Source organism: Cucumis sativus, unplaced genomic scaffold (genome assembly GCF_000004075.3).
Source record: "Cucumis sativus cultivar 9930 unplaced genomic scaffold, Cucumber_9930_V3 scaffold64, whole genome shotgun sequence".
Taxonomy (NCBI): domain Eukaryota; kingdom Viridiplantae; phylum Streptophyta; class Magnoliopsida; order Cucurbitales; family Cucurbitaceae; genus Cucumis; species Cucumis sativus.
In genome coordinates this window covers 24140-48918 of record NW_022279558.1, presented here as the reverse complement: position 1 = coordinate 48918, position 24779 = coordinate 24140, and the positions used below count along the sequence as shown (strand labels likewise).

At 34.5% G+C, this 24779-nt stretch overlaps 1 protein-coding gene and 1 long non-coding RNA gene across 2 annotated transcripts; both read right to left on the bottom strand.

The window, feature by feature from the left end:
• Positions 1–18983: 18983 nt before the first annotated feature.
• Positions 18984–19725, bottom strand: LOC116406088. Its single transcript, XR_004219150.1, has 2 exons — positions 19643–19725; positions 18984–19472 (listed from the first exon to the last, which is right to left on the bottom strand). It is a non-coding gene; the product is annotated as an uncharacterized LOC116406088 (long non-coding RNA).
• Positions 19726–20551: 826 nt separating this feature from the next.
• On the bottom strand, positions 20552–24442 carry LOC116406078 (glucan endo-1,3-beta-glucosidase 14-like). Its single transcript, XM_031889781.1, has 3 exons — positions 24378–24442; positions 22648–23687; positions 20552–20900 (listed from the first exon to the last, which is right to left on the bottom strand). Exons 1-3 carry the CDS (start codon positions 24439–24441, stop codon positions 20817–20819), a joined length of 1188 nt encoding a protein of 395 aa, XP_031745641.1. The 5' UTR covers position 24442; the 3' UTR covers positions 20552–20816.
• Positions 24443–24779: the final 337 nt, after the last annotated feature.

Genomic DNA, 24779 nt, shown 5'->3' with positions numbered 1-24779 from the left:
TCAACTTTTTTTTTTTTTTTACCTAACAAAATTAAGCATAAATTTTTTAAGAAATTTACCATTGATTGGGCCAATTCGTAGTCCGTCTTGATCAACGATCTTGTATGCGCCATTTGTATAAACTTCTTTAACAATGTAAGGTCCATCCCATTTAGGTGTGAACTTATTTCCTGTATGCCTTGTTGTGATGATCGGTCTCCTTACGGCAAGTACTAGATCACCGACTTGAAAGGAGCGAGGTTTAACGTGTTTATCAAAAGCTTTGGACATTCTCGCTTGATAACATTCCAATGCTTGCTGAGCCTCTAATCGCTTTTCGTCAAGTGCTTCTAATTCTTGAAGACGTAACTTCACATTATCTTCGGTAGTCAATCCCTCTTGTACTGCCATTCTTAGTGACGGAATTTCCCTTTCGAGAGGAAGGACAGCCTCCACACCGTAAACAAGCGAATATGGTGTAACCCCTGTAGGGGTGCGATGAGTCGTCCGATAAGCCCATAATGCCTCGCCGATCTTTTCTTGCCAATCCCTCTTTGACTTGGAGACAATTTTCTTTAAAAGATTACACAATGTTTTGTTGAATGCTTCTGCTAGTCCATTCGCAGCTGCGTTGTACATGGATGACTTATATTGCTTGAATTTGAATTTTTCACATAACTTGTCCATCATACTATTGGAGAATTGCTTTCCATTATCCGTCACGATTCGATGTGGAATACCGTATCGATAGATGATGTGTGTTCGAATAAAGTCTGCCACGTTCTCCTTCTTGGCTTCTCTCAATGAAATGGCCTCAGCCCACCTTGAAAAATAGTCTGTTGCTGCTAGGATATAAGAATGTCCTGCTGATGATTTTGGTGTAATGGGGCCAACCAGATCGAGTCCCCAAGCCTCAAAAGGCCAAGAAGCCACAGTTGGATGAAGAGGTTCTGGAGGTTGGTGTATGAAGTTTGCATGGTATTGACAAGGCTCACACTTCTTCACATAGTCTATTGAATCTTGGATCATCTTAGGCCAGTAGTAGCCCATTCTTCTTAGCTGGAATTGAAGCTTTGGTCCCGATTGATGTGCTCCACAAACACCTGCATGTACTTCCTTTAGAGCTTTTACCGAATCTTCCTTTCCGAGACATCGAAGGAAGAGCCCTTCAAGAGAACGGCGATATAAAGTTCCCTTGTAATAAATGAAGTGTGCTGCCCTTCTTCGTATCTCAATTTTATGACGAGAATCCTTTGGAAGCATGTTCCATGTTCAAGATACTACTCTATATGATGGGTTGACGCCAATCTTCTTCATCAATCAAATAGGATGTTGCCATGTTCACTTCCTGACATTCAGGCCTAACTGGGGGTATAATCCATCGTTGACAAAGTGGTATGTTCAGAGTTACATCATCTGGCATGGTCAAGGCCGTGGCTAAATTTGCCAATGCATCCGCTCTCTTATTTTCTACTCTAGGGACATGTTCTAACATCACATTATCAAACTTTTCCATCAATTGTCGAGCATAAGCAAAATATGGCTTCAAGTCTTCATGTTTCACGTCATATTGAAGCGAGAGTTGATTGATTATCAATTTTGAATCACCATAGACCTCTATGAATGACACTCCGATTTCTAATGCTATTTGAAGGCCAATTATCAAAGCCTGATATTCAGCCACATTGTTTGAACACAATTCGGAAAGTGCAAAGCTATAAGGCAACATATGCTTCTCAGGAGAAATGAGGACAATGCCTGCCCCCGCACCACTTCTTCGAGCTGCACCATCGAAGTACATAGTCCAAGGTTCCATAACTTCTGTGAAGAAAACCTCATCGTCTGGTAGGTCATCACATAACTTCCAATCCGAAGGAATTGGGTGGTCTGCTAAAAAGTCTGCTAGCGCTTGTCCTTTTATCGCCTTTTGGGGAATATAGACAATGTCATATTGTTGGAGTAGAACCGCCCATTTGGCTAAGCGTCCAGCGATGATTGGCCTGGATAGAACATACTTTATAGGGTCTGCTTTTGCCACTAGATGAACCGTGAAGGCCTGCATATAATGCCTCAAACTTATCAATGGCAAAGAAAAGTGCAAGACACATCTTTTCGATAGGAGAATAGTTAACTTCAGCCCCAATTAATGTTCTGCTTAGATAGTAGAGAGAACGCTCCTTTCCCTTTACCTCTTCTTGTGCCAGTAATGCTCCTAAGGACCTTTCTTGTGCAGCAATGTACAATATTAGTGGTTTGTCAGGTACTGGAGCTCCCAGCACTGGGGGAGTAAGCAAGTATTTCTTTATGCTATCAAAAGCGTTCTGACAAGCTTCATCCCACACAAAATTTTCTCCTTTTCTCATCAACTTTTGAAAAGGTTGACACCGACCGGCCAAGTTAGAGATGAACCTTCGGATGTAAGCCAGTCGTCCTTGGAGACTTCTTAGGTCATGCAAACTTTTAGGTCTTGACATCTTCTGAATGGCATCAATCTTGGACTGGTCTATTTCGATCCCTCGATGCCTTACAATGAAGCCAAGAAATTTTCCTGAAGTTACACCAAACGCACACTTGAGAGGGTTCATCCTTAGCTGATATTTTCGCAAGCGATCAAACACGACTTTTAGATCCTTCAAATGGTCTTGTCGTCTCTTTGTTTTGACTACAAGATCATCAACATAACATTCAACATACCTGTGCAACATATCATCAAACACTTTCTGCATGGCACGTTGATAAGTAGCGCCGGCATTTTTCAATCCAAAGGGCATCACCTTGTAACAGTATATTCCCTTTGGAGTTCTGAAAGCTGTCATTTCTTCATCTGAGAGGGCCATCCGTATTTGATTATATCCAGACGACCCATCCATAAACGACAACGCCTCGTGTCCAGTAGTTGCATCAACCATGATTTCGGTGATGGGCAAGGGAAAATCATCTTTAGGGCATGCATTATTCAGATCGCGAAAGTCTACACAAACGCGAAGTTGTCCATTTTTTTTTCTAACAGGGACAATGTTTGCTATCCACGTTGGATATTTGACCTCGCGAATGAATCCTGCTTCGATCAACTTGTTGACTTCCACCTCGATTTGAGGGATAAGCTCCGGTCGAAAACGTCGTTGTGCTTGTTTAATCGGTCGATATCCGGTTTAATTGCAAGATGATGGACTGCTACTTTTGGGTCAAGTCCTGGCATCTCCTTGTACGACCACGCAAAGATGTCCCTGTATTCGGTGAGCAAACTCATATATTTATCCACCTCTTCGTTAGAGAGGGACGCACTAATGAAAGTCGGACGTGGTTCCTCTATTGTACCAAGGTTCACCTCTTTTAGCTCGTCTACAGTAGATTGACCACCATCCTCTAAACTTTGTGGGGCATTTTCTGCGTCTTCTTCATGAGTTCCAGTCTCTGATTCCTCAATAATGGTGATGTGATGACATGAAGTTTCACCTTCCCCTTGTTCCGACCCTTCTTTTTCAGGATTCGTTAGTATAACATCATGTCTTTTTACCTTTAACGAACCTTGACTTGTATTGAGAGTAACAAAAGTTTTTCTTTTCATGCGAGAAGGAACGTTGCTATGAATTTCTCCATTTTCCTTTGTCTCGCAAGGAAACTTCTTACTACGATAATTCTCGACATCTGTATGCTTAATTCGACGCCAAACTTTCACACGAGACATTGGTTCCTTCTTCTTTGTATCTATGTTGGAATCAATGTTGTCGTGTGATCCTTTATCCCCGAGATGATTAAAAATCGGAGCACGGGGTGCTTGTACATTTTTCTTTTTAGACACACCTAGCCTTTCAAAGGCTGATGGTCTTGTAGTTGTCAAGGCATGGCATGTGCTTTCTTCCTTTATGGGAGTCGTAGTTAGCCTTCGAAAGACCGAATGTCTCTCAAGGTTTGGTACTGACTGGAGCCTTTCTCTTTCTGCCTCTGTCATGCTTAGCCTTTCAAATACTACGGGACGTGCAACAGATGGTCTAATTCGATCAAATACTGAGATTCTCTGATTATCACCTTCTTTTACGTCAGTATTGTCATCCTCCTCTATAGTTATATGATTGATGTCAACCACTTTTTCCTTCCCCTTTTTAGTTATACGGATCGGTTCTGGCGACTTGTATCCGAGTCCTTTTCTCGACACGGGTATAGAATGTCCTTCCCGTAGAAGCTTCTTTTGAGTTGAGGAGAGCTCAGGTCGGTCATGAATTTCCAAGCTTTTAAACTCGGTGTGAGCTGTGAAGTCATAACCTGCTTTCGCCATCAATTTGTAAGCCTTGGGGTCGAATCCGTCTTTCGTTCGCCTTTGGGGCAAGTTTGCTTCCACCAGATCTACCTTTACCTCTGCTTCGCTATCTTAGTTAGTGGTGTAGTGAAGCTTTCTTTTATGATTTCGATGTCACCAACTTTCAAACCTTTTGGAGACTCCATGAATGGTGATTCGCCTTTCTTGCGCCTTGACAGAGGGACATAACGCAAAACTGGTGTGTTTGCAGCATTTTCATCCTTCAAGATCATACCCTTTGTGCTGCTAGTGTATGCTTCACCCTTTCCAGAGTTAAAGGTTCTCGCACTTTCATGTGGTTCTGTGGTTGCGAGTGATTTCAGTTGTGAATTATCTTCTCCTTTTGTAAGAGGGGTTTCTGCAGGCAAAACTTCTAAAATATTATTATTCTTTGAATAAAACTTTGCATCTGCGAAGTGAGACTCAGCTTCTGAGAATGGATTAGAGTCGGCTTCAACCTTCTTTACACCGTCCTGATAAAATTTGAAGCACTGATGCAGTGTTGAAGTTACTACTCCGTTTCCATGAATCCAAGGACGCCCTAGTAACAACTTGTAAGTAGTCCTTGAGTCTATGACATGAAACAATGCACTGGCCTTTAGGTCGCCAATTATGAGTTCTAACCGTATCATGCCTATTGCTCTTTGGCTACCTTGGTTAAAACCTTGAATTACTAGCTTGCTATTTGAGAGCTCGTCCATCAAGATGCCTAATTGCCACATAGTCGACTTTGGCATTATGTTGACAGCTGAGCCATTATCAATGAGGATTCGATCGACTCTCTGTTCTCGAACGTATCCAGAAACATACAAAGGTCTATTATGAAGTTTAGATCCCAACAACAAATCCTCATCTGAGAAGTCTATAGACATACAATAAGAACCACTCTCATATGTCATAGTCGGAGTACTCGAACTTGATGCTCTTGAATTTAGCAATGCATCAATAAGGATGGTTTTGGTCTCTTGAGGAAGTGATAATAGATCCTCTACATTAAACCTTGAAAGGTCTTTTGATACTCCCTCTCCTTCTAGTGATCTTGGAGGGATTATTTCTTCCTCCGTTGTGTTGATAGCATGACACGCAACGACTTCTGGGTCTTCATCCTGATGATCACAAAGGAAGCTTTTTGGAAGGAAGTCTGCCAAGGTCACTAAGCGTTGAGGTCGAGAGAAATTCATGTCTTCATTATGTACGAGCTTAAGCTTATGAGTCTTCTTCTTTTTCTTATTCTTTTGAGTCTTATTTCCTCTTCTATAGTTTTGGTAAGAGCGAGACTCTCTTTGGGTCGGGATCGACTGTCTTTTCTTTCGGTGGGTCACCACTATCCACCCTTCATCGTCTTCTTCATTGGTCTTTTCTCTCCTTGAGGATCCTCGTATGAGATTTCCTGAAAGAATTGGACAACTATAGGCTCAAAGGTCCCGAACTGGACCAAGCTTTTCCTTTGCTCAAAAATCAATCTCGACGAAGAAGCCTCAGACATTATCGTCACTTCAGCGTGGTTTGTTTGAGCTACTTCCTCCAAATCTAGCTCAATCCTTTTCTCACGAGCCAACCTTAGAATTAGCTCCTTCAGCACGAAGCATTTCTCTACTGGATGACTGATGACCCGATGATACTTGCAGTAATTGGGATCATCTACCTTTCCTGCTTGCTCAGGTCGTTTACATTCTGGCAGCTGGATCAGCTGCTTCTCTAGTAGTTGCTCTAGCATGTCAGCGATATCTGAATCAGGAAATGGGTAAACTTTTTCCTGCCTTTCTTTTAAAGTCAGACGTCGCCTTTCGCTTCCATCATCCTTCTTTTCAACCCTCGCTTCCTTTCCTTTGGAGAATTTCAGCGGGGTTGTGTTTACGACCATAGATTCTTTCGCGTGCTTTTCACTATCTTTTCAGCACCTTTCATCTCTTTCTTATCTTTCTTTACTTCAGGAACAAGAAAATCTTTAGTTCCTCTACTGGCGATGCTCAACTCCATATCATGAGCTCGAGTTGCCAGTTCTTCAAATGTGCGGGGCTTTATTCCCTGCAAAATGTAGAGGAGTCCCCAGTGCATGCCTTGGGTGCACATTTCTACAGCCGACAGTTCGGTGAGCCGATCTTTACAGTCAAGACTTAGAGCTCTCCATCTATTGATGTAGTCGATGACTGGTTCTCCCTTTCTTTGTTTCGTATTTGTAAGCTCCATCATGCTTACAGTACGCCTGGTGCTGTAGAAGCGATTGAGAAACTCCTTTTCTAGTTGTTCCCAACTCTCAATGCTTTCTGGCTCCAGATCAGTATACCATTCAAAAGCATTTCCTTTCAAGCTTCGAACAAATTGTCTGACTAGTTGATCTCCTCTTGATCCTGCATTCTCACATGTTTCGACGAAGTGAGCAACGTGCTGTTTTGGATTGCCCTTTCCGTCAAACTGCTGGAATTTTGGAGGCTGATATCCAAGCGGCATTCTCAAGTTGTCGATTCTTTTGGTGTATGGTTTAGAGTACATGAAAGAAGTCTGAGATGGGCCTCCATATTGTGCTCTGATGGAGTTTGTGATCATATCTTGTAAGTTGAACCGAGAGAGAAGCCACAGAAGTTGATTGTTGTTGTGGCTGATTTTCTTGCACCACGTTCTTCCCTTTGTCACCAACTTTAACGACAAGAGTTTGACTCGATTCAGCAGTTTCATTTATGATTATGATTAAATATATATTAGTCTAAGATACATCTATTTGTTTGGAAGTACAAACAAAGTTTTACATTAGTTAGGAGATAATGATGTGTAAAAATATGTGGACAATTGTCTTCATTGCTATATACACGATCATTTTAATTAAGTGCGGTACCTAAAGTAAAATTACGGATTAAAGACATATCATTTATGCTTAAATAGACAATATCCTTAATTTATTGTTTTTTTTTTTTTTTTTTGAATTATAAATATGAGGAGAGTGTTATTGGATGTGTATGTACCTTGTTTTCTCTTCTTTTTTTTTCAATATATATACACACGGTTGGAACTAAAAGAAGCAGGAAAAACTTTTCCAAGGAAAAGCTTCTTCATCTGAGTCCACACGTGGTCTTAGATCCTGCAAGGAGAATAGGAAGATTTGCATCCTCCTTAAGGTAAAGGAGAAGGCTCTGAGGTTCAATTTGCTCCTCACACTACATGGAACTTCTTGATAAAGAAAAAGAAAGATAAAGAACAATAAAATTAAAGATAGAAAACTCTTTCAAAAAGATAATCTAAGCACTCCCCGACAATGGCACCAATTTGACAAACGGATTTTGTCACTCAATTTCGTGCTAAATAAATTACCAAATTCACACTAAGCACTAGTCTTGGTGGTAAATCCGGGTTGAACTCAACAAGCACACTAATTCTTCAAACTCAAACTAATTTCCAACCATGCATGGGAACAAAAAAAGGTGGGGTTTTGAAGTTGATTTCAATCGCAAGAAAGCTAAATTGCATGAAATGAACGAAGAATTGTAAAGAATCAATAAAAAGACCTAGCTTGGGTTATAATGATCTCTCCCAGCTCTATCCAAAAAAATTAATTCATTGAGGTATCACCACTTATTTATATGAAACCTTCACCTAACCAATTTAATTACTTGAGATAATTAAATTATCTCAAAGGTATTTGTTGTTCTAATCCAATACGATTAAGCATGCTTAATCAAATTTTTCAGTAGCATTAAGATCAAGAGATATTTTGGTAGAATGCCTAATTTTCATGCGTGTCTAATTGATATTCATTAGGTTTAGTTCTAGGTTGGTTAGAACAATACTCGTCAAAATATATTAACAAGCTAACATAATCTATTGCTTCTAACTAAATCTTATTAAAATGTCACAAGTTAAAGATTCAATGTAAAGCCTAAGTTAAACATTATCCATGCTTCCCAACATATAACAAAATACCAATCAACTATAAAATTGAAACCAAGATTACATCAAACAAGTTCAAACTCTCGTAAATTCAAAGGAGCAAAAAGAAAAAAAATACTAAAAATCCAAGCTGAAAATGGTGGTCAAATGATGAGGAAGTATTTAAAAACCAAGTTGGACTAAAAGAGAACAAATGGAAAAAGAAAAAAGAGAGAAAATAAGTTTAGAACAACGGAATATGAGATAGGTTAACCAGTAAACTCACATGCAAAAATTTTGGGGAGTCACAGCGCCAAACTCTTTTTGCAGATAGTTACCATTCTATCTTACAACATCGAGACCACATAGGGCACTGTGGGGTGCCGCAGCGCTGCAAGGCATAAGCCAAAAGACTTCTTTTTCTAGTCTGGATGTCTCGATTGATGTCTTATGACCTCGTAATTGCTTGAATATAATTAGCCTCAAATCAATATCAATTACACAATCTACCTTTGTATAGCTCAAAACCTATAACACAATCAAATCAAATCGTAAAATTACAAAACGAGCCTGAATTAAGCAAAGATAGATAGTGTATTTCATATGTTATCTCATCCCTCACTCAATATAACTTTATGGATTTAATTATACCTACAATATAAAATTCACAATTTTTTCAAAAAATAATATTAGAGTTTTTTATTAAAAAAATTACTAATTTCAGAAGTATTATCTAATACTTAACTTGTGCATTTACCAAACCTATTTGGGTAGAAAACTTAACTTGTTGAAATTAATAAGTTGATGAAGAATGTTAGGTTAAAACTAGTAGGTGAATTAGGTGAAGCTTAACTAAATGTTAAATATAAATTGGGTTAAATTGATAAATAAAAAAGAAAGTTTAGAATCCAAATTAATTCAAACTTGCACAAATTAAGGGTAATTGATATTTTTCCAAAGACTTACATATTATATTTTAAAGCCATACCATTTGGCAATAAAATAAGGGTTGCTTACAAGACTGGATAAAATAAAGCTCTCCATTCAAAAAATTAATGATAGTAAAAATAAAAATAAAACTGGTCTAACTTCCAAATATAATAATTTATAATTACTTGGTCAATTGAATTTTTTTTTAAAAAAAAAAAAAAAGACAAACACCAAAAATTTTCTTTGATAACGAATAAAATAAAAAGTTATTATTTTTTATTTTAGGCAATTAATAAAAGTAGGTATAGTTTAAGTTCAATCCCAATCCAAATACATACATTTGTATTAAGAATGAAGGATTTGTTGTTCAAATCGTTAAAAATTAAAAGATGAAATACCGTACCCTAAGTTTATATTTTTAAAAAATTAATAATAATAATAATATTATTAAATTCAGATATAAATAGTTTTTTTTTTTTTGAATAAGTCTCTCTTGCCGTCTGAATGTGTCCATTTTATATGTTCAACAATATTTATTTATTATTATTTTCTCTTAAGAACTATATAACATTTAATTATACTCATAATAATCTTAATCAGGTTGATTGCTACCCTTCATACAAATGACAATGACAACTTTAGGTCTTGGTCAACAAAATTATTTGGTCATTGAAAGATATATATATTAACTCATTAATAACGAAAATTTAAGCTATAAAGTATAAACATTTAATTGCGTAGATAAACATGTTTTCAAGTTATGGCATAGGGAGAAGTTCGACTTCTAGACACCATATATTTAAATTAGTTGACATTATTTGCAATCTAGGATTGATCTTTAGGCTTGATTTTTTTGGAATATTAAGTAAAATTTTCAAGTTGTTTATATGGAAATATTATCTTAAATAACAAAAAAATATAAAAATATTTACAAGTATAAAGTATAATCGTCTATTCTAGATAGATTGTGATATTTTGTAATGCTTTGTAAATGATTTGGTTCATTTTTCTCTATTTCAAAATAGGAAGCAAGTTATTTTATAAAGACTAAATTATAAAAATTGGTTTGAACTTTACAATGCAAATAAAAATTACCAAAGAATTCAAAAATATTATTAGTTTTGGAAAGAAACTATTAAAATTTTGTTTCAAAAATACATCTACTATCACTATTATTTGAGCAGACCAAAAATAGAAAAAAAAAAATTAATGATAATAGAATAGTCGTTTTCTAAATTGCAAAAGTAATAAATTCAAAATCCGATAATCCTATGATTACCGTCGGATAACCCTTTGATAGTCTTATGATTACCGTCTGATATCACTAACTTTGCCATATTCGCAATATGCAAAAAAAGATATCATGAACTGTTTTTTTCTAAATGTTTTTGTCACTTGATGTAATTTTTCGTTTTAAAAAAATGCTTCTATCATTATAATATGATGGTTAATTTGTTTGAATTTTTAAGTTTGAAATAAAAATTTTCAAAATAAATTAATAAAGAGGAATTATTAAAAATAACAAATTTGACAAAATATTTAGAGATTCTATTAATAATAGAAATTGATAGCCACTGATATGCTCTTACGAGTGACATTGATAGCCAAGAATAAAAGTCTATCAACTTTTATAATTAATAGAATCCAAAATTTTGTTATAGTTAGTAAATTTTTTTATTTATTTTAATACTTTTAAAATGCTCTGTTAATAAAATTATATTTGGATCTTTTTCATTAAACACTCTCATATTTCTTTTAATTTTCCAATTCTTAGTCTACAAAATTTTTGTCTGACAACAAAAGAAAAAAAAAAGTTAAAACATAAAATATCACAAATTTTAGGAAATTCCAAAATCAAAATCTTTCACTTAAAACGTACCAAAACCATAAATAGTTAAATAAAAAAATGCCTATTAACATATATTCAACTACTAAACTACCGACGTAAGAAATATTTTATCTTAAATCATGGTTTAAAAATTATTTTAGACCTAAACTTTTTATTTTATTCAATTTTTATCACTTTTAAAAACGTTTATACGTTAGTTCTTAAACGTTTTTAAAAAAACATATTTTGGTCAAGCTGAGTTCTAACGGTCAAATAAGATAATATTACTCTTAATTAACCTAAAGTCATTTGGTATTTTATTTATTATATTTATTTTTACCATAATTTCATACACACTTGATTGAAATGTGGAATTTGATTTATTCATTTATTTTAGATAAGCAAGTGTCAAAATAGTTAACAAAAAGGGATAAAATGACTAATAGCAGAAGGGAGGAGAGAGGGATGAAAAACAGAGACGTAGAACAATTGTCAATATTAATGGTTTCTGCTCATACAACAGTCAAAGTGCTGAATTTCTTAACTTTTTTTTTTTTTTATCATTTAAAAGTGTTTTTTAAACGTTTGAAAGTTGATGAAATATTTTTTAAGTTGAACAGTACTTTTGAAACTTGACCAAGTTTTTTTTTTTGACATTTAGTGACAATGTTTTTTTAATAATTTAACCTTTTATTAAGTACAAGGAAGTGGGAGTGTGGGATTTAATCAATTAAGATATGCATATTGAAATTTGACTTTTAATAATAACTTATACATGCTTCCCTTTGAATAGAAAAGGTGAGTAGTCAAGTTTCTTATCGGTATAACTTAAATTTGTGGTTTTATGACTTTCGAACTTTTAATGTAAATTCCTAGAACTCTCTTTGGTCCACAATCCAGATGGTACTTGGGTTTCAATAATTGTAATATGGTTCTTTTATAAATCCAAAATATGTGTTGCATTCAATATTTTGTAAATTGAAACCATTTAATTAGACTATCTAAAAATTTAAAAAAAATTAAAAAAAAAAAAAGTTAAAAACCATTTACTAAACGAGAAATTTTGGGTCAATTAAAAGATACGTTTATTTCAAATTGAAATTAAAAATATGAACAGGCTAATGGCGATGACCACCAAACAAATGTTTTTATCACAATTATTCAATAAACTAATTATTTTGATCAATTAAATATTAACCAACCACAACGGTTACATAAATATAATAATAATTATACAATAATTTCTCCCTACATAGTTTAACTCCAATCTCCTTATCTCCACCTTCCACCACACATCCATAATTATATATTACACATTAACTCTAACTTTAGGTGGCCAAAAAATTAATTAAAATAACAAAGCAAGAATCTGTACAGCTTCAGCCATATAACCACCCCTACAGAACACAACACCAGCTTCGACCACATCATTATCATGATTTCTTACGATCAACCCCATACTGAGACCATCTTTGAAAAGGGAACAGGCAACACCAACATTTTATTTGAAGTCACCCATACTCCAGCGACCTCCACCAAAGCCTAGCCAAACCATTCAACTCACACCCTCACACCAGTGGAAGTAACAACAACATGACCAATCCATCAACTATTCAAAACTCATATCTATAGTGGAGAATCCATTTAATTTTGTAATCAACAAGGGCAATCCGTATCAAATTATTAACCTTATTCCAATCATCCCAAAGAGGAGGAAGTCCAAATCAGTAACCTTATTGCAACATCCACAAAAAAGACGTCGCAAGCCGAAGCTATTGCCCCCAATCTGCAACCCATCAACGGTAAGATATTTCTCCACATCTTGCGAGCACGATGACACAAGAAAAGAGCATGTACAATAGACTCAAAATCACTTCCACAACACAAACACCTCCTCAACCTGAAAGCCCTCCAAAAAAGATTGTAATGTTTTAGGGGAGAGACGATTTCCAAACCTTTTTCCACCAAATAGAATTATGTCCAGCAAAAGAACAGAAAGCTTGACTTTTAAGTTGAATAAAAACCTTCTACAAAAAGTTCACAAAATTAATTACATTAAAATACCAAAGTTTAATTAACAAAATTTAGAACATACTTTATAAAAGAAAGGGAGAGTTTGTTTACGATGTTCATTTTAAATAATAAATACATAAAAAGAAAAAAAATATCATCTCACCAGATGTCATCTACTAACACACCTATAATAAAGTAAAATACATTGTTTAAACTTCAAATAACCAAAATGGATGTAAAAAACCAAAAAAAATTCACAACAATGATCAAACTAACTCCCATGACCAACCAACTATCTCATAACAACCCAACAAACTCACTCCAACAACTTACTCCATAATAACCCAATGTAACAACTTTGATTTTTTTGTACAAATGCAACAACAATATAATATTTTTACTCCTTATATAAAAACTAATTTTGACCCAAGGTAACAATGACATTGAGATCTTCAAACGGACATTTAAGCTCCCCCTCCCCCCAAACTTCATTTCGTGATCAAACTCATAATAACCTAACCTCTAAGGATGCAAAAACTAATTTCAACTCCCCCCCCCAAAAAAAAAAAAAATCACTTCATGATCAAACTCTACCCCATAACAACTCAACCTCTCAACTTCACTTTCCACAAATGCAACAACAATAGTATCGGTAAACCTTGACTCCTTAAAAAAATCACTTTGGTGTGTCATCCAACGTAACAATTACATTGTGAAGTGTCAAATTGACGTTTAAGTCCCCTCCCCGCGAAAACTTCACTCCATGATCAAACTACCTCATAACAACCCAACCTTTAAGGATGCAAAAAGTAAGTTCAGCTGAAGGCTACCATAATTGTAGGATAGTCAGAACACACATTCAAATGCAAAAGTTAAGTTTAACTAAAAACTACCATAACTCCAGGATAGCTAGAACCAATCATCATAATGCAAAAGCTAGAATTAACTAAAAACTACCCATAACTACAAGATAACCATAACCAATCATTTGAAATAAATCTATCTATCCTCAATAAAATATCGATAATTAGAAATTTCAAAACTATTTACCAGGTCCTCTTTGTGCTCATGTCATTTCTTCAATCGTTTTTTTTTTTTTTCATTTCTTCCATTTATTGGACATACATCTCTGACATTTTTGGTGTGATGGATATTAGAATTTTTCTATGTTTGTGGACATATTTCTCCAACTCAATGTTTCGAGAGTGGTCACATGTCTTATAAATGGGTTTAGAGCCATCTAAGAAAAAAACAAGTATTAGTGTGAACTCATGTAAACTTATGAAATTCACCTAAAGTGTCATCTCTAAGTCACGAAACTAACCTAAAGTGTCATGATTCGTTGTCGCTTGATCTTTTTTGAGGAGATTCATCATCTTCATTTATGAAGTCGTCAACAAGATGTCGAACAACTGATCTTTCCACCACTATAGGATCAATGCCAACTCTACATAGAATATCATCCTCAATGTGTTCGTCCACACGATGTCCAACAACAATTTCCAATGCATCCAACTGTTCATTTTCAACATCTTCCACTTCAGAAACATTCCATATACATTTATTTTACGCCACTTGAACAGCTTTCCAACTGCTACCATATTTTGAATCAGCGAGATAAAAGACTTGTTACATCCCTGTCGCGGGAATGAATTGTTCATAAACAAACCGAAAATGCAACGTGTTGATTGATTTGTATCCTAATTCCACCTGTATTCTATTACTTTTTTGTTATCCGTGTCAAACCATCTACACTTGAATGCCCAAACACGTCGTCCAAACACATATTGAAACTCCAACACTTCATCTAAAACACCGTAGACATTCTTGTCAGTACTTCCCTTGTCACTATTTTCATTGACAAATATAAATCCACTATTCTGTGTAGTGCGTTGAGAATCACTCTCTACCATGTGAAATCATACCCCATTAACAATGCATCCACTGTAAGAGTGAACCTCAGATGAAGGTCCCATTGCAACTGAGAATAAATCATCAAAAAGGTTTTCTCTTTCACGCATTTGTAGAACCTAAAATTTGATATACATGAATATAAATCCTAAAGTAAGATATATCAATTCTCAAATTCATATACGATATATACTTGAGCTCTAAACCAATCACAAAATGCTTGTTTATGTCTTATACGGAAATCAGAAGAGCTTTGAACTTGAGGACATATCAACCTCATGTGTTGCCTAAAGTTAATAATTGTAATGTTGTATGAAGACAATTGCAAAGTCCTAAAATAGTGAGTAAAATATAAAGTTTGAAATACGTACCTGCGATAATTCGTTATTTCTTTACAACTGTTAAGGATGTACTAATGTGCCTGTTGTTTTTCTTTTGGTGAAAGATTTTGTAAAGTTGATGGCCCTAATGGTCGTACTCTCTGCCTAAACACTTCAAATTCACCAAATACCTCATAATCGAGAATGTTATCATCATTTTGACCATCTCTATTGGATCGTGTTTCAATCCCACTTAGATATCGCAAACAAAAATTCTCTGATTCATTCATCACATATGCTTCTGCAATAGACCTCTTAGGACTGTTTTGTTATGTACAAATTTTTTAACATTTCTAAACTTTTTTCAATGGGATACATCGAACTGTAACTAACCGAACCAACAACTTTGATTTCATATGGTAGGTAAAGAGCAAGGTGTATCATTACATCAAAGAAGGTAGATGGAAATATTCTCTCCAATTTACAAAGTATGATTATGATATCTGATTGTAATCGGTTCAAATCACTTATGTGTATCATTTTTGCACACAAGTCACGAAAAAATCCACACAATTCAGTAACAACAATGGACACACTTTTCGGTAGATATGCTCGAACACCAATAGGGAGAAGTTGGTGTAGCAAAACATGACAGTCGTGTGTTTTAAGATCTGATATTTTCCCATCTTTATCATTCACACATCGTGAAATATTAGAAATGAATCCATCAGGAAACTTAACTGATTTCATAAACTTGCAAAACGCAATTCGTTCACTATTAGTCAACGTATACGTCGCATGTGGCTTTACAAATTTGTTACCAACTTCTCTCAAGTGTAAATCCTTTCTTATTTTCAAATCTTGTAGGTCTAACCGAGCATTTATGATATCTTTCGTTTTTTCTTCAATATTCAACAATGTGCCAACCAAGTTGTCACAAACATTTTTTTCAATATGCATTACTTCCAGTTTATGACATAATAGTAGTCTGGACCAGTAAGAAAATTCGAAAAAGATACTTTTCTTAGTCCAATTGAGAGCTCTCTTTCTTTTCTTGTCTTGCTTCAATGGATGTTTACTCAAAACTGGAAAATTCAATGAATCTAATTGTTGTAAGATATCATCTCCGTTCATTGCAACTGGAGGAGGCCTACGCTCTACCTTTCCATCATGGTTTTTACTTATACGTCAAATATGATTTTCTGAAAGATAACGACAGTGTCCCATGAAAGATATTTTTCCTCTTATCCCGAATGATAATTTATGTTCCATGCATATGGGACCCGCCTGATAGTCTTTTGTACTCCACCCAAGTAAGTCACCATATGCAGGAAAGTCATCAATGGTTCATAATAACGTTGGATATAATTGAAAGAACTCACCAGTAAGAGAATCATAAGTACGCACACCAATAGTTCATAACTGTTTCAATTCCTCAATCAACGGTTGTAGGTAAACATCAATTTTCTTACTAGAAGATCTTGGACCGGGTATGAGCAAAGACATGAAAAAATTAGACTCTTTCATGCATTTCCAAGGTCGCAAATTGTAAGGGATTATCATCACAGGCCACATGTTGTAGGATGTACTCATATTCCCAAATGGATTAAACCCATCTAAAGCTAACCTCAAACGAACATTTCGTGAATCTAAAGCAAAATCGGAAAATTCACAATCAAAATGTTTCCAGCCTTCTACATCAGCTGGATGTCTTAACACATCCTCCATTTAGACTCGTTTATCTTTATGCCATCTCATTTCAAAGCGCCTTCTTGGGATGCAAACAATCTCTTTAATCTCCGTATTAATGGAAAGTGGTGCAATACCTTATGCAGATTTTTTTTATTTTGTCATTATTAACTTTGTACCGAGACTCGCCACAAACCGGGCAATGTTGCAAATCTCTAAATTTCCTCCAATATATACAATATACAATCGTACTTACACGCATGAATAGACTTATATCCTAAGCCTAAATCATGTAATTTCCATTTAGCTTCATAAAATGAAGTAGGTATAATGGTACCTCGTGGAAACACTGCTTTTAATAGTTCTAGCTAGTAACATGTCAAAAGATTTGTTACTCCAACTGTTGATAACTTTGATATGCATCAACTTAACTAAAAAGTTCAAGGAAGAAAATTTTGAACAACCAAGGTACCTCAAATAAGTTTGTTGTATCACGTTGATCACCGTTAAAGGAAATTTCATTCTCAAATTCTTCTTCTGTTTCTTCTTCATTTTCAATCGAACTTGTAAATCATCAAGAAAATCCAACATTTCACCTTGTTCATAAAGGTTGCTAGTTCCTTCATCATTATGATGCAAATGAGTTGAAACTCTTTCTAAACCTTTTGGTAAGTTGACTTGCTCTCCACGATATACCCAATTCACATACAAGGGGTATATTCCAACAATTAGCAGATGTCGCTCCACACTTTCTAATGACTCCCATATTGAGTTCATACATTTTTTGCATGGACATCTTGTTCGTCCGGAATTATCAACTTGAAGTTTTGCAAACTCTAAAAATTAGGACACTCCTCTATACTCAATTGATAATTTATTTCTAAGTTTGATTCAATCCTTGTTCATCGTTAAAGACCTACAAGATAAATAAGTTTGATTATGAAAGTTAGCAAAAATGGAGTTGAAAAGATTTAAACTATGGATATCTTGATCTTTAGCACGTATAAAATATCAGTTTTCTATTAATAAATGCTCAAGAACTCGCCAATACTATATTACTTATATTGTCTTGTATGATACATCTTAAAAGGTTTGACTTGATCGATGCAAGTCTATATGTACTCTTATTGATGAAAAACTTGAAGTACTCTCAATAATCAAAATTAAAAAAAAAAAAGAAAGGGAAACTTTGTAGTCTCTATCTAAGCATGAACTTGCATATCTAACATCTCATCTAAAACTTCAATCTCTCTATTTCTTCACTCAAAAAAAATTCTAAGTGTCCATATAAAGCTAGAGACCGTGTAAAGATTTACAGATAGACCACACAGTATTTAATTTTTTTCATTAAGAAATCATTATATCGAACAAATTACAGAAGGATTAGAGCAATATTTCTAAGTGTCTATACATAGTTGGAAAAAAAAAACAAAAGAACACTTTCTATACACAAATTTATGCAAGCAAAGTTTTGAAACTACTTCAAAATTAGTTTGGCTCAATGCAACTTTGAATGTTCTATTTTAACGTTTGAAAGATAACGATATTTATACTTTTTATACATCAATCAAGTTTAAGCTATATTACTATCTTTGTTTTTTTCTCTTAATCTTAAGTTATTTGTTTTGGGTCGTTCAACAAATATGTGTACGTATTAAACTTCATCAACTATAATCGACGTCTTAATTATTGAACTATATATATACTAGCAAATTTCCATGTAATTAACAAAATCAATTTATTCAAATTTCCACATAACAAATATATACTTGCTAATCTCTACATAACAAATACCAAACTTGTTCAACAGAACACAAAGATTTAATAGAACAAATTAAGATTTTAAAGCAGAATTTAAATCCAACTTAAATAAATTAGAAGAGATAGATAGAGGCGGATCTATGAAATAGAGATCTTCAAAGGATTTTAAAATTTACTTTTACTCCTTTGATATCAATTAATTGACTAAACGTGTAACACAAAAAAAAACTTGTAACACAAAAATTAGAGATTCAAATTCATTGAGCTATATTACCATCCAACCAAAAGAAACTTATAGTAAAATCAATCCAAATATATTTTTTTGGCTTCTAAATCTTGTTGAATGTAAGCAACACTAAAAGAAACAACGAAATATGTACACCATTCAACAAACTGAATAAATAGCGTCGTTGAATAACTTTGATATTAAAAATAAAATCTCAATACAATACTGAATAAATAGCGTCGTTGACAGAACCTCGTCAACTTTTTGCGCTAATTAAGCAAATCATGTTTTTAATACCAAACACTAATGAGTTATAATTAATATATTATTAACATGACATCCATCAACATGAAGGCAACAGTGAATGTGGAGGCCATAATACTGGCGACGGAGTTTGGTGGCGATGGAGCAGTAACAACAGGTGGAGAATCAGGGGAGCTCGGTGTTGATGACGATTGTTGGATGTTAGTGATGGTAATTTTCTGACCGGCGGAGCAGTGGCCTGGACGGTACAGATGAAAAAGAGATCGTCGAGAGTCTTGATAGTGAACAAAAATGGAGATGTGGTGTTTATGAATTTGGGGTTATTGGTGTCACAGTTGTCGTAACCGTCTTTTGTCACTCCGGCCACATTGTGACCCGTCAGAAAGTTGAATACTGCAACCATAACAAAAACAAACATTAAACTAAAAATTCTTTCTTGTCATAGTTAGATGTTACAATTTTTAAAATATTTATAAATACAATCAAATATCATGTTCTACTAATGATAACACAACGATGGGCCAGAATACACTATTTGTATCTACTTGTTAGACAAATCGAACCTAGAACATCTCCGACTGTAAACTTTAGATCCTCCCAATTGGAATACCAGCTGGGATCGTCAGGACGCAGCCAACCACTGGTACGCCGATGAAGATCTCCAACGCCTCCCCTGCATGAAGCACGGTGGTCGCCGCCACTGCCACCACCACAAAATCTATCCCAATTCTCATTGGAAAAGTGTAAACAATATGGTTCATGAGAGGGCCTCAATGCATTCTGTCTATATACACTCACATACAATGTAGTGTGTTTGACTTTGAGAACAGGAAAAAGGATATGTGTTGGCAAATTTCTTTTAAGATTCGAGAACAGAGCTATTTAAAAACACAAAAGGATAACTCCCCCAAAAGTCGTACATATAATGATAAATGCAGCCCTGCCCATTAAAATTAATATGATTTCTGATCTCAATTTTTATACTTATGTACATAGACATATATATCTGTACTTTTTTAGATGACCATTATCAAGATGTTGATAATATAGGATATGGTTTAGGATATTCAAGAATTTTCACAGACTGATTTCAATTAGGCTTAGTGTGTCAAATTATATAGCAACAAACAAATAAAGATGAACGAATTTTCCCATGTCCGTTAGTTTTTTAACCAAAAAAATTGGTTAGAGAGATGATGTTTTCCAACTAAGTCTGACTTTGTTTCTGAGTTTTGAAAAGTAAGCTTTGCAACCAAGAGGGTTCCGAATTTTATAATCTAGAAAATAAAAATTGTTAGTCACATATCCGAGAGCGGGTAACATGGTTAATTTTTAAAATGTGATTAGACATCAAAATAAAATAAACACTTTTGATTAAAAGAAACAAAAATGGTATGCAGAAGTAGAGTTGAGTTTGTAAATTGAACATATAAAGACTAAAATAGAAGAGACCAAAGTTGAAAGAGATGAGAAACATGAAATAGCAATGGAAGGATGCTGAAATATACTTAAAAAGTTAAATGACAGCATTTGTTCTTTAATAATTCACAATATACATTTTATTGTGACAAGTTTTCTATGAAAAAAATATCAGTAATTTTCTAGTAGACATCCATGAAAACAAGAATACTTCATGAACCGAATAATTTATGCTGTTTTGGAAACTTTTGAATGTAGGCCAGGACAATCAATGACATTTGATTGGGAATTCAAAGTGGCAAAACTTATATTAACCCATCATTGCAAGAATAGAAGCAGAGTTAAAGCAGATATTATTGCTACTGAGATTTGATGCTCATAGCAACCTCTACCTCCCTGTTCCTGCATAAATAGAATATTTACAACATCAGACAAATTTGTATTCTACAATTGAAACTCATCTTTCTCAAATAACCAAATTCAAGAGACTCTCAATTTCCGATCAAATCTGGTGATATTAATTAAGCAGACGTTTCAAGAACAAAAACTGTATGAATATCTAATAATCACGGACACTTTACTGGCTAGCTTGTCCGTGTTAGACACACTCATCAGCATGTATAGAACAATTGTCGAGTAGACTAAAAAGGCACACAGATGACAATAAGAATAACTTCGGAGTGTGAAATACATCAAACTAAGTTTTTATACACTATAAATGCATCAATTCCTTTACTTTTTTTTTAATACACGTGTTCTTGGTGCCATAGATTTTTAAAATATGCTTCTTAGATGAATATAAACGGTTCGAATACGACAAAGTTGGATCAACTATAACATCCGTTGGGTTTTGACTAAATATTAGAAGATTGATTCTCCCACATTTAAAGATTCAAGAAAGTAATGGTTCAAAAAAAATAAAAAGGCATATGGTTGATGAGGGATTTTGCGTGATGGTAATAACTTTTCATGCAGTGGAATTTTTTTAGTATGGAGTTTTTTCTCCAATTTGAAAATTTTCACTTACTCCCAGTTTTATTGCTTTATTTGAATTTATCTACTAATGGGATGTTTTTTCCCAGTAAAATCCGCTGTTGTTTAGGTTGGCCTTCTCATCAAAGCTAAGATCTCAAATCCAATAAGAGTTGAATTTGGGACACTAAAAATCAATGTGAAGTGAGATTCGTATCATTTCGTTGTTACAATCAAATGTGCATATTAGTGGTTGAGATAATTTTGTGCTGCAAAAGTAAATTATTGAACTTTTTCTGTGGATGGTAGTAGTAATTGAGGAAGCAATAGACAATATGCAAAAGGATCAATACCCATTTCTTACATGCCATAATTCTTTCTTCCCTGTTATTTGCCTCCAATAAATCTATATCAACTTTTAACAAGTAAAAAATGTACTTCCAGGACATGTTGCGTTCCAGTTACGAAGGCAGATTCTATGCTTTTATCTTCCCTCATTCACAAAGGAAACAGAAAATTATATACTCAAGAAATGATCTAAGGGAGAGAAGAAAAAGAAGATCTTCATCTAACTGTTCCAATCTAATCAATTCACTAATTTCAGTAGATTATCTTAATCCCTCTTCAGTAACCATAAAAGCCTTTAATCATTAATCTTTCTCGAGGGACAATCAATCAGGTCAGGTGAGAGAGCTGTCAACTAAGAAGCTTGAATACAAATAAACACAACACGAACATGATGTCACGTCTTTTCTAAAGAGAAAAATTAGGATATGGCCAAGGAAAGGACACGTTTATTAAAACATACAATGAGTTTATACCATATACATAAAAATTAGTTTAATGTATTTTGCTATCAAATTGTTACTTTTTCATATGTGTCTATTTCGCATATGTTGCAAGCTTAATAAATGATGGTTCTATCTTTGACTTCGTACATCTAGCATCCAACTCATTTATTACACTAACAGCGTCTACTACATGTCTAACACAAGTATCAATGTGTCTAACGAAGTGTCTGATACGTGCCAGACACAAACATGCTAGTCAAACTAAAGTGTTCGTGTTTCTTGGGTTGTTAACAAGCCAAATGTAGATAAACTTCTGTGTCTATGTTGAATAATGTCATTGCAGAATGAAAATTCTCTTTGGCTCATAATTAAACAAACTTTCATACCTTAATTGTTGAAAGTAGTGAATTTGCAGATGAAGATTGAAGTCCCTGGAAGCCAATATCATATGAAATGCTTCCATCAGGCTTGAAAAGTCCATAGTTTCTCTCAGAAGTAGGTCCCCACTTCAAATTCTCATTAAACAATGCAAAGATATAAGCCTTAACCACATTTTTTGGTCTAAGAGGAGTTCCTTTCTTCTTGGCAAGCCGTTTCCGCAAGTTATAATTGTATGTCCGTGCATTATCTATAGTAGCTGCTTTTTCATTTTCATCTCCATGTGAAGCCCATCCTGTTTCTGTAACTATGACTTCCATATCTTTATATCCAGCATCTTCCAATGCAGCGTAAGCTGCATCAATCTGAGCATCTAGCATGTTATCATAATGCAGGTGAGTTTTAGGATCATAAATCCCTTTTGTTGATAGAAAAAGAGCATAATTAATATCAATATTTCCAGGGTCACTCATGTAGGCTAGAAATGGGTATGCATTTAAACAGAAAGGAGAGCCAATCTGTGAGAAGAATTGCAATAGAGGTTTCATATACTGAGCAACATTATCTCTGAATTTACAAGATGAGGGAGGAAACGAGTTAGAAAAGACGGCTTGGGAATGTGCTGTAGTTATCTGAATTAGACCATCTAAATCGAGTTTCTTTACAGCATTATAAACATTTTTGGCTGCACCCAACAATACTGTCCACAACTCAAAATCACTCCCTCCCAAAATTTCATTTCCTATAGCAATCCCACAAATAAGGGTGTCTGGAAGGAAGGGCTGCACATTTTGTTTAACCCAGTTCATGGCATGATCTTCATTTGCACTCATATCTTTCAAGTTTTCATTTGGAATGCTAATAACAATCTCTAGCCCTGTCCCACTGAAGGCCTTAAGAACACTGTGATCGGCATCATAAATCCTAACATTCTTTATCTTAGCAGCTCTAAGAAGAGTAACTACTTTATCAGGTGAAGGGATGTTATTTGCAATTCTTCCATAGTTTATTCCATAAGTCCCAGTGAATGCTTCTACTGTTAACAAAGCTGCAGTAAAGGTGGAGATAATTTCCATTAATCACTCTGTTCTATGATAGGTCAAGACGATAGACGATAAGTAACTTCAAAATGCAAGATTAAATTGAAAATCCACAGAAATATTGTGCAGCCAACCAAAAAGGAATTGAGTTGGGTTAACAAGTATCACTCTTTAATCAGCAAGAGTTCAGAGAATGCAGGATTGTATCAAATTGGCCAAGAGAATATAAAATTCACACAAAAATTCTAATGAACATGGAAATGTGGAATTCACTTCAATCCTCAGCTAGAGAACTTTCTCACCCTATCCACATGGAACACCACTTGATCTACAATGAAAACTTAAGCATCAACACCAAAGGGAACGAACTAAGAATACTAAGTAGGATCACAAGAAGAAGTTTTTAATGAATAATATCAATTACTCAAGAACCATTGAAGACAAATCCTAACATCTTTGATGTAACAATTCATTTCCTAAAAATCACTTTTCACATAATTGAGCATTCTGGAAAGACAGGTCTCACAAGCAAGTAACAAAAACTAGTAGAGTAAGATAAATTTACTCTATCCATATTTCAGACATATCTATTGTTAAGTCATAAGCTCCACCAGTCAATACAAAGAAGACCATAACATAATCCCAATCTAAAACAAGCTGAAGAAGAAACAGAAAGAGAAGGAAAGAAAAGCAAATACCAGGAGGACTAGAGAAAACAAATAATAAGGGAATCAAGTGCTGAAAGAAGCAAGAACCCATCATCATTTCACTGAGACAAACAGAAGAACTCAAAGAAATGAGTAAATTTCTTCAAACAAGAATAGCGATTAGGGTGAATTCAAAAACTGTAAAGCACTGCTTCTTCTTCTTCTCCTCAGGCATGCCATAAGCAAAAAGAATCACCCCACCTATCTTGGATAAAGTTGAAAATGAAGGTCAAATGGGGTTTTGGTTTCTGGGTTTAAAGTTTGGATCTGGGTATTGATGGAATGTCTCCCTTTCTTTCTCCACAGCTAATTGATGTTTTATAAGTGAAGTTTTTTTGTTCTATCCGCTTCGGTGAGCGTTGAATAGAATGAAATTGGCATTAGAGCATTAAT

What these genes read in the sequence shown, in the direction of transcription:
- LOC116406078 (XM_031889781.1), bottom strand. Translation starts at nt 24,441, where the DNA reads ATGATGGGTTCTTGCTTCTTTCAGCACTTGATTCCCTTATTATTTGTT. An exon ending in TGTTTTCTCTAGTCCTCCTG is followed by an intron (nt 23,688 to 24,377) that starts GTATTTGCTTTT and finishes CCTTTACTGCAG; the next exon opens with CTTTGTTAACAGTAGAAGCA. An exon ending in CACTACTTTCAACAATTAAG is followed by an intron (nt 20,901 to 22,647) that starts GTATGAAAGTTT and finishes CTATTTATGCAG; the next exon opens with GAACAGGGAGGTAGAGGTTG.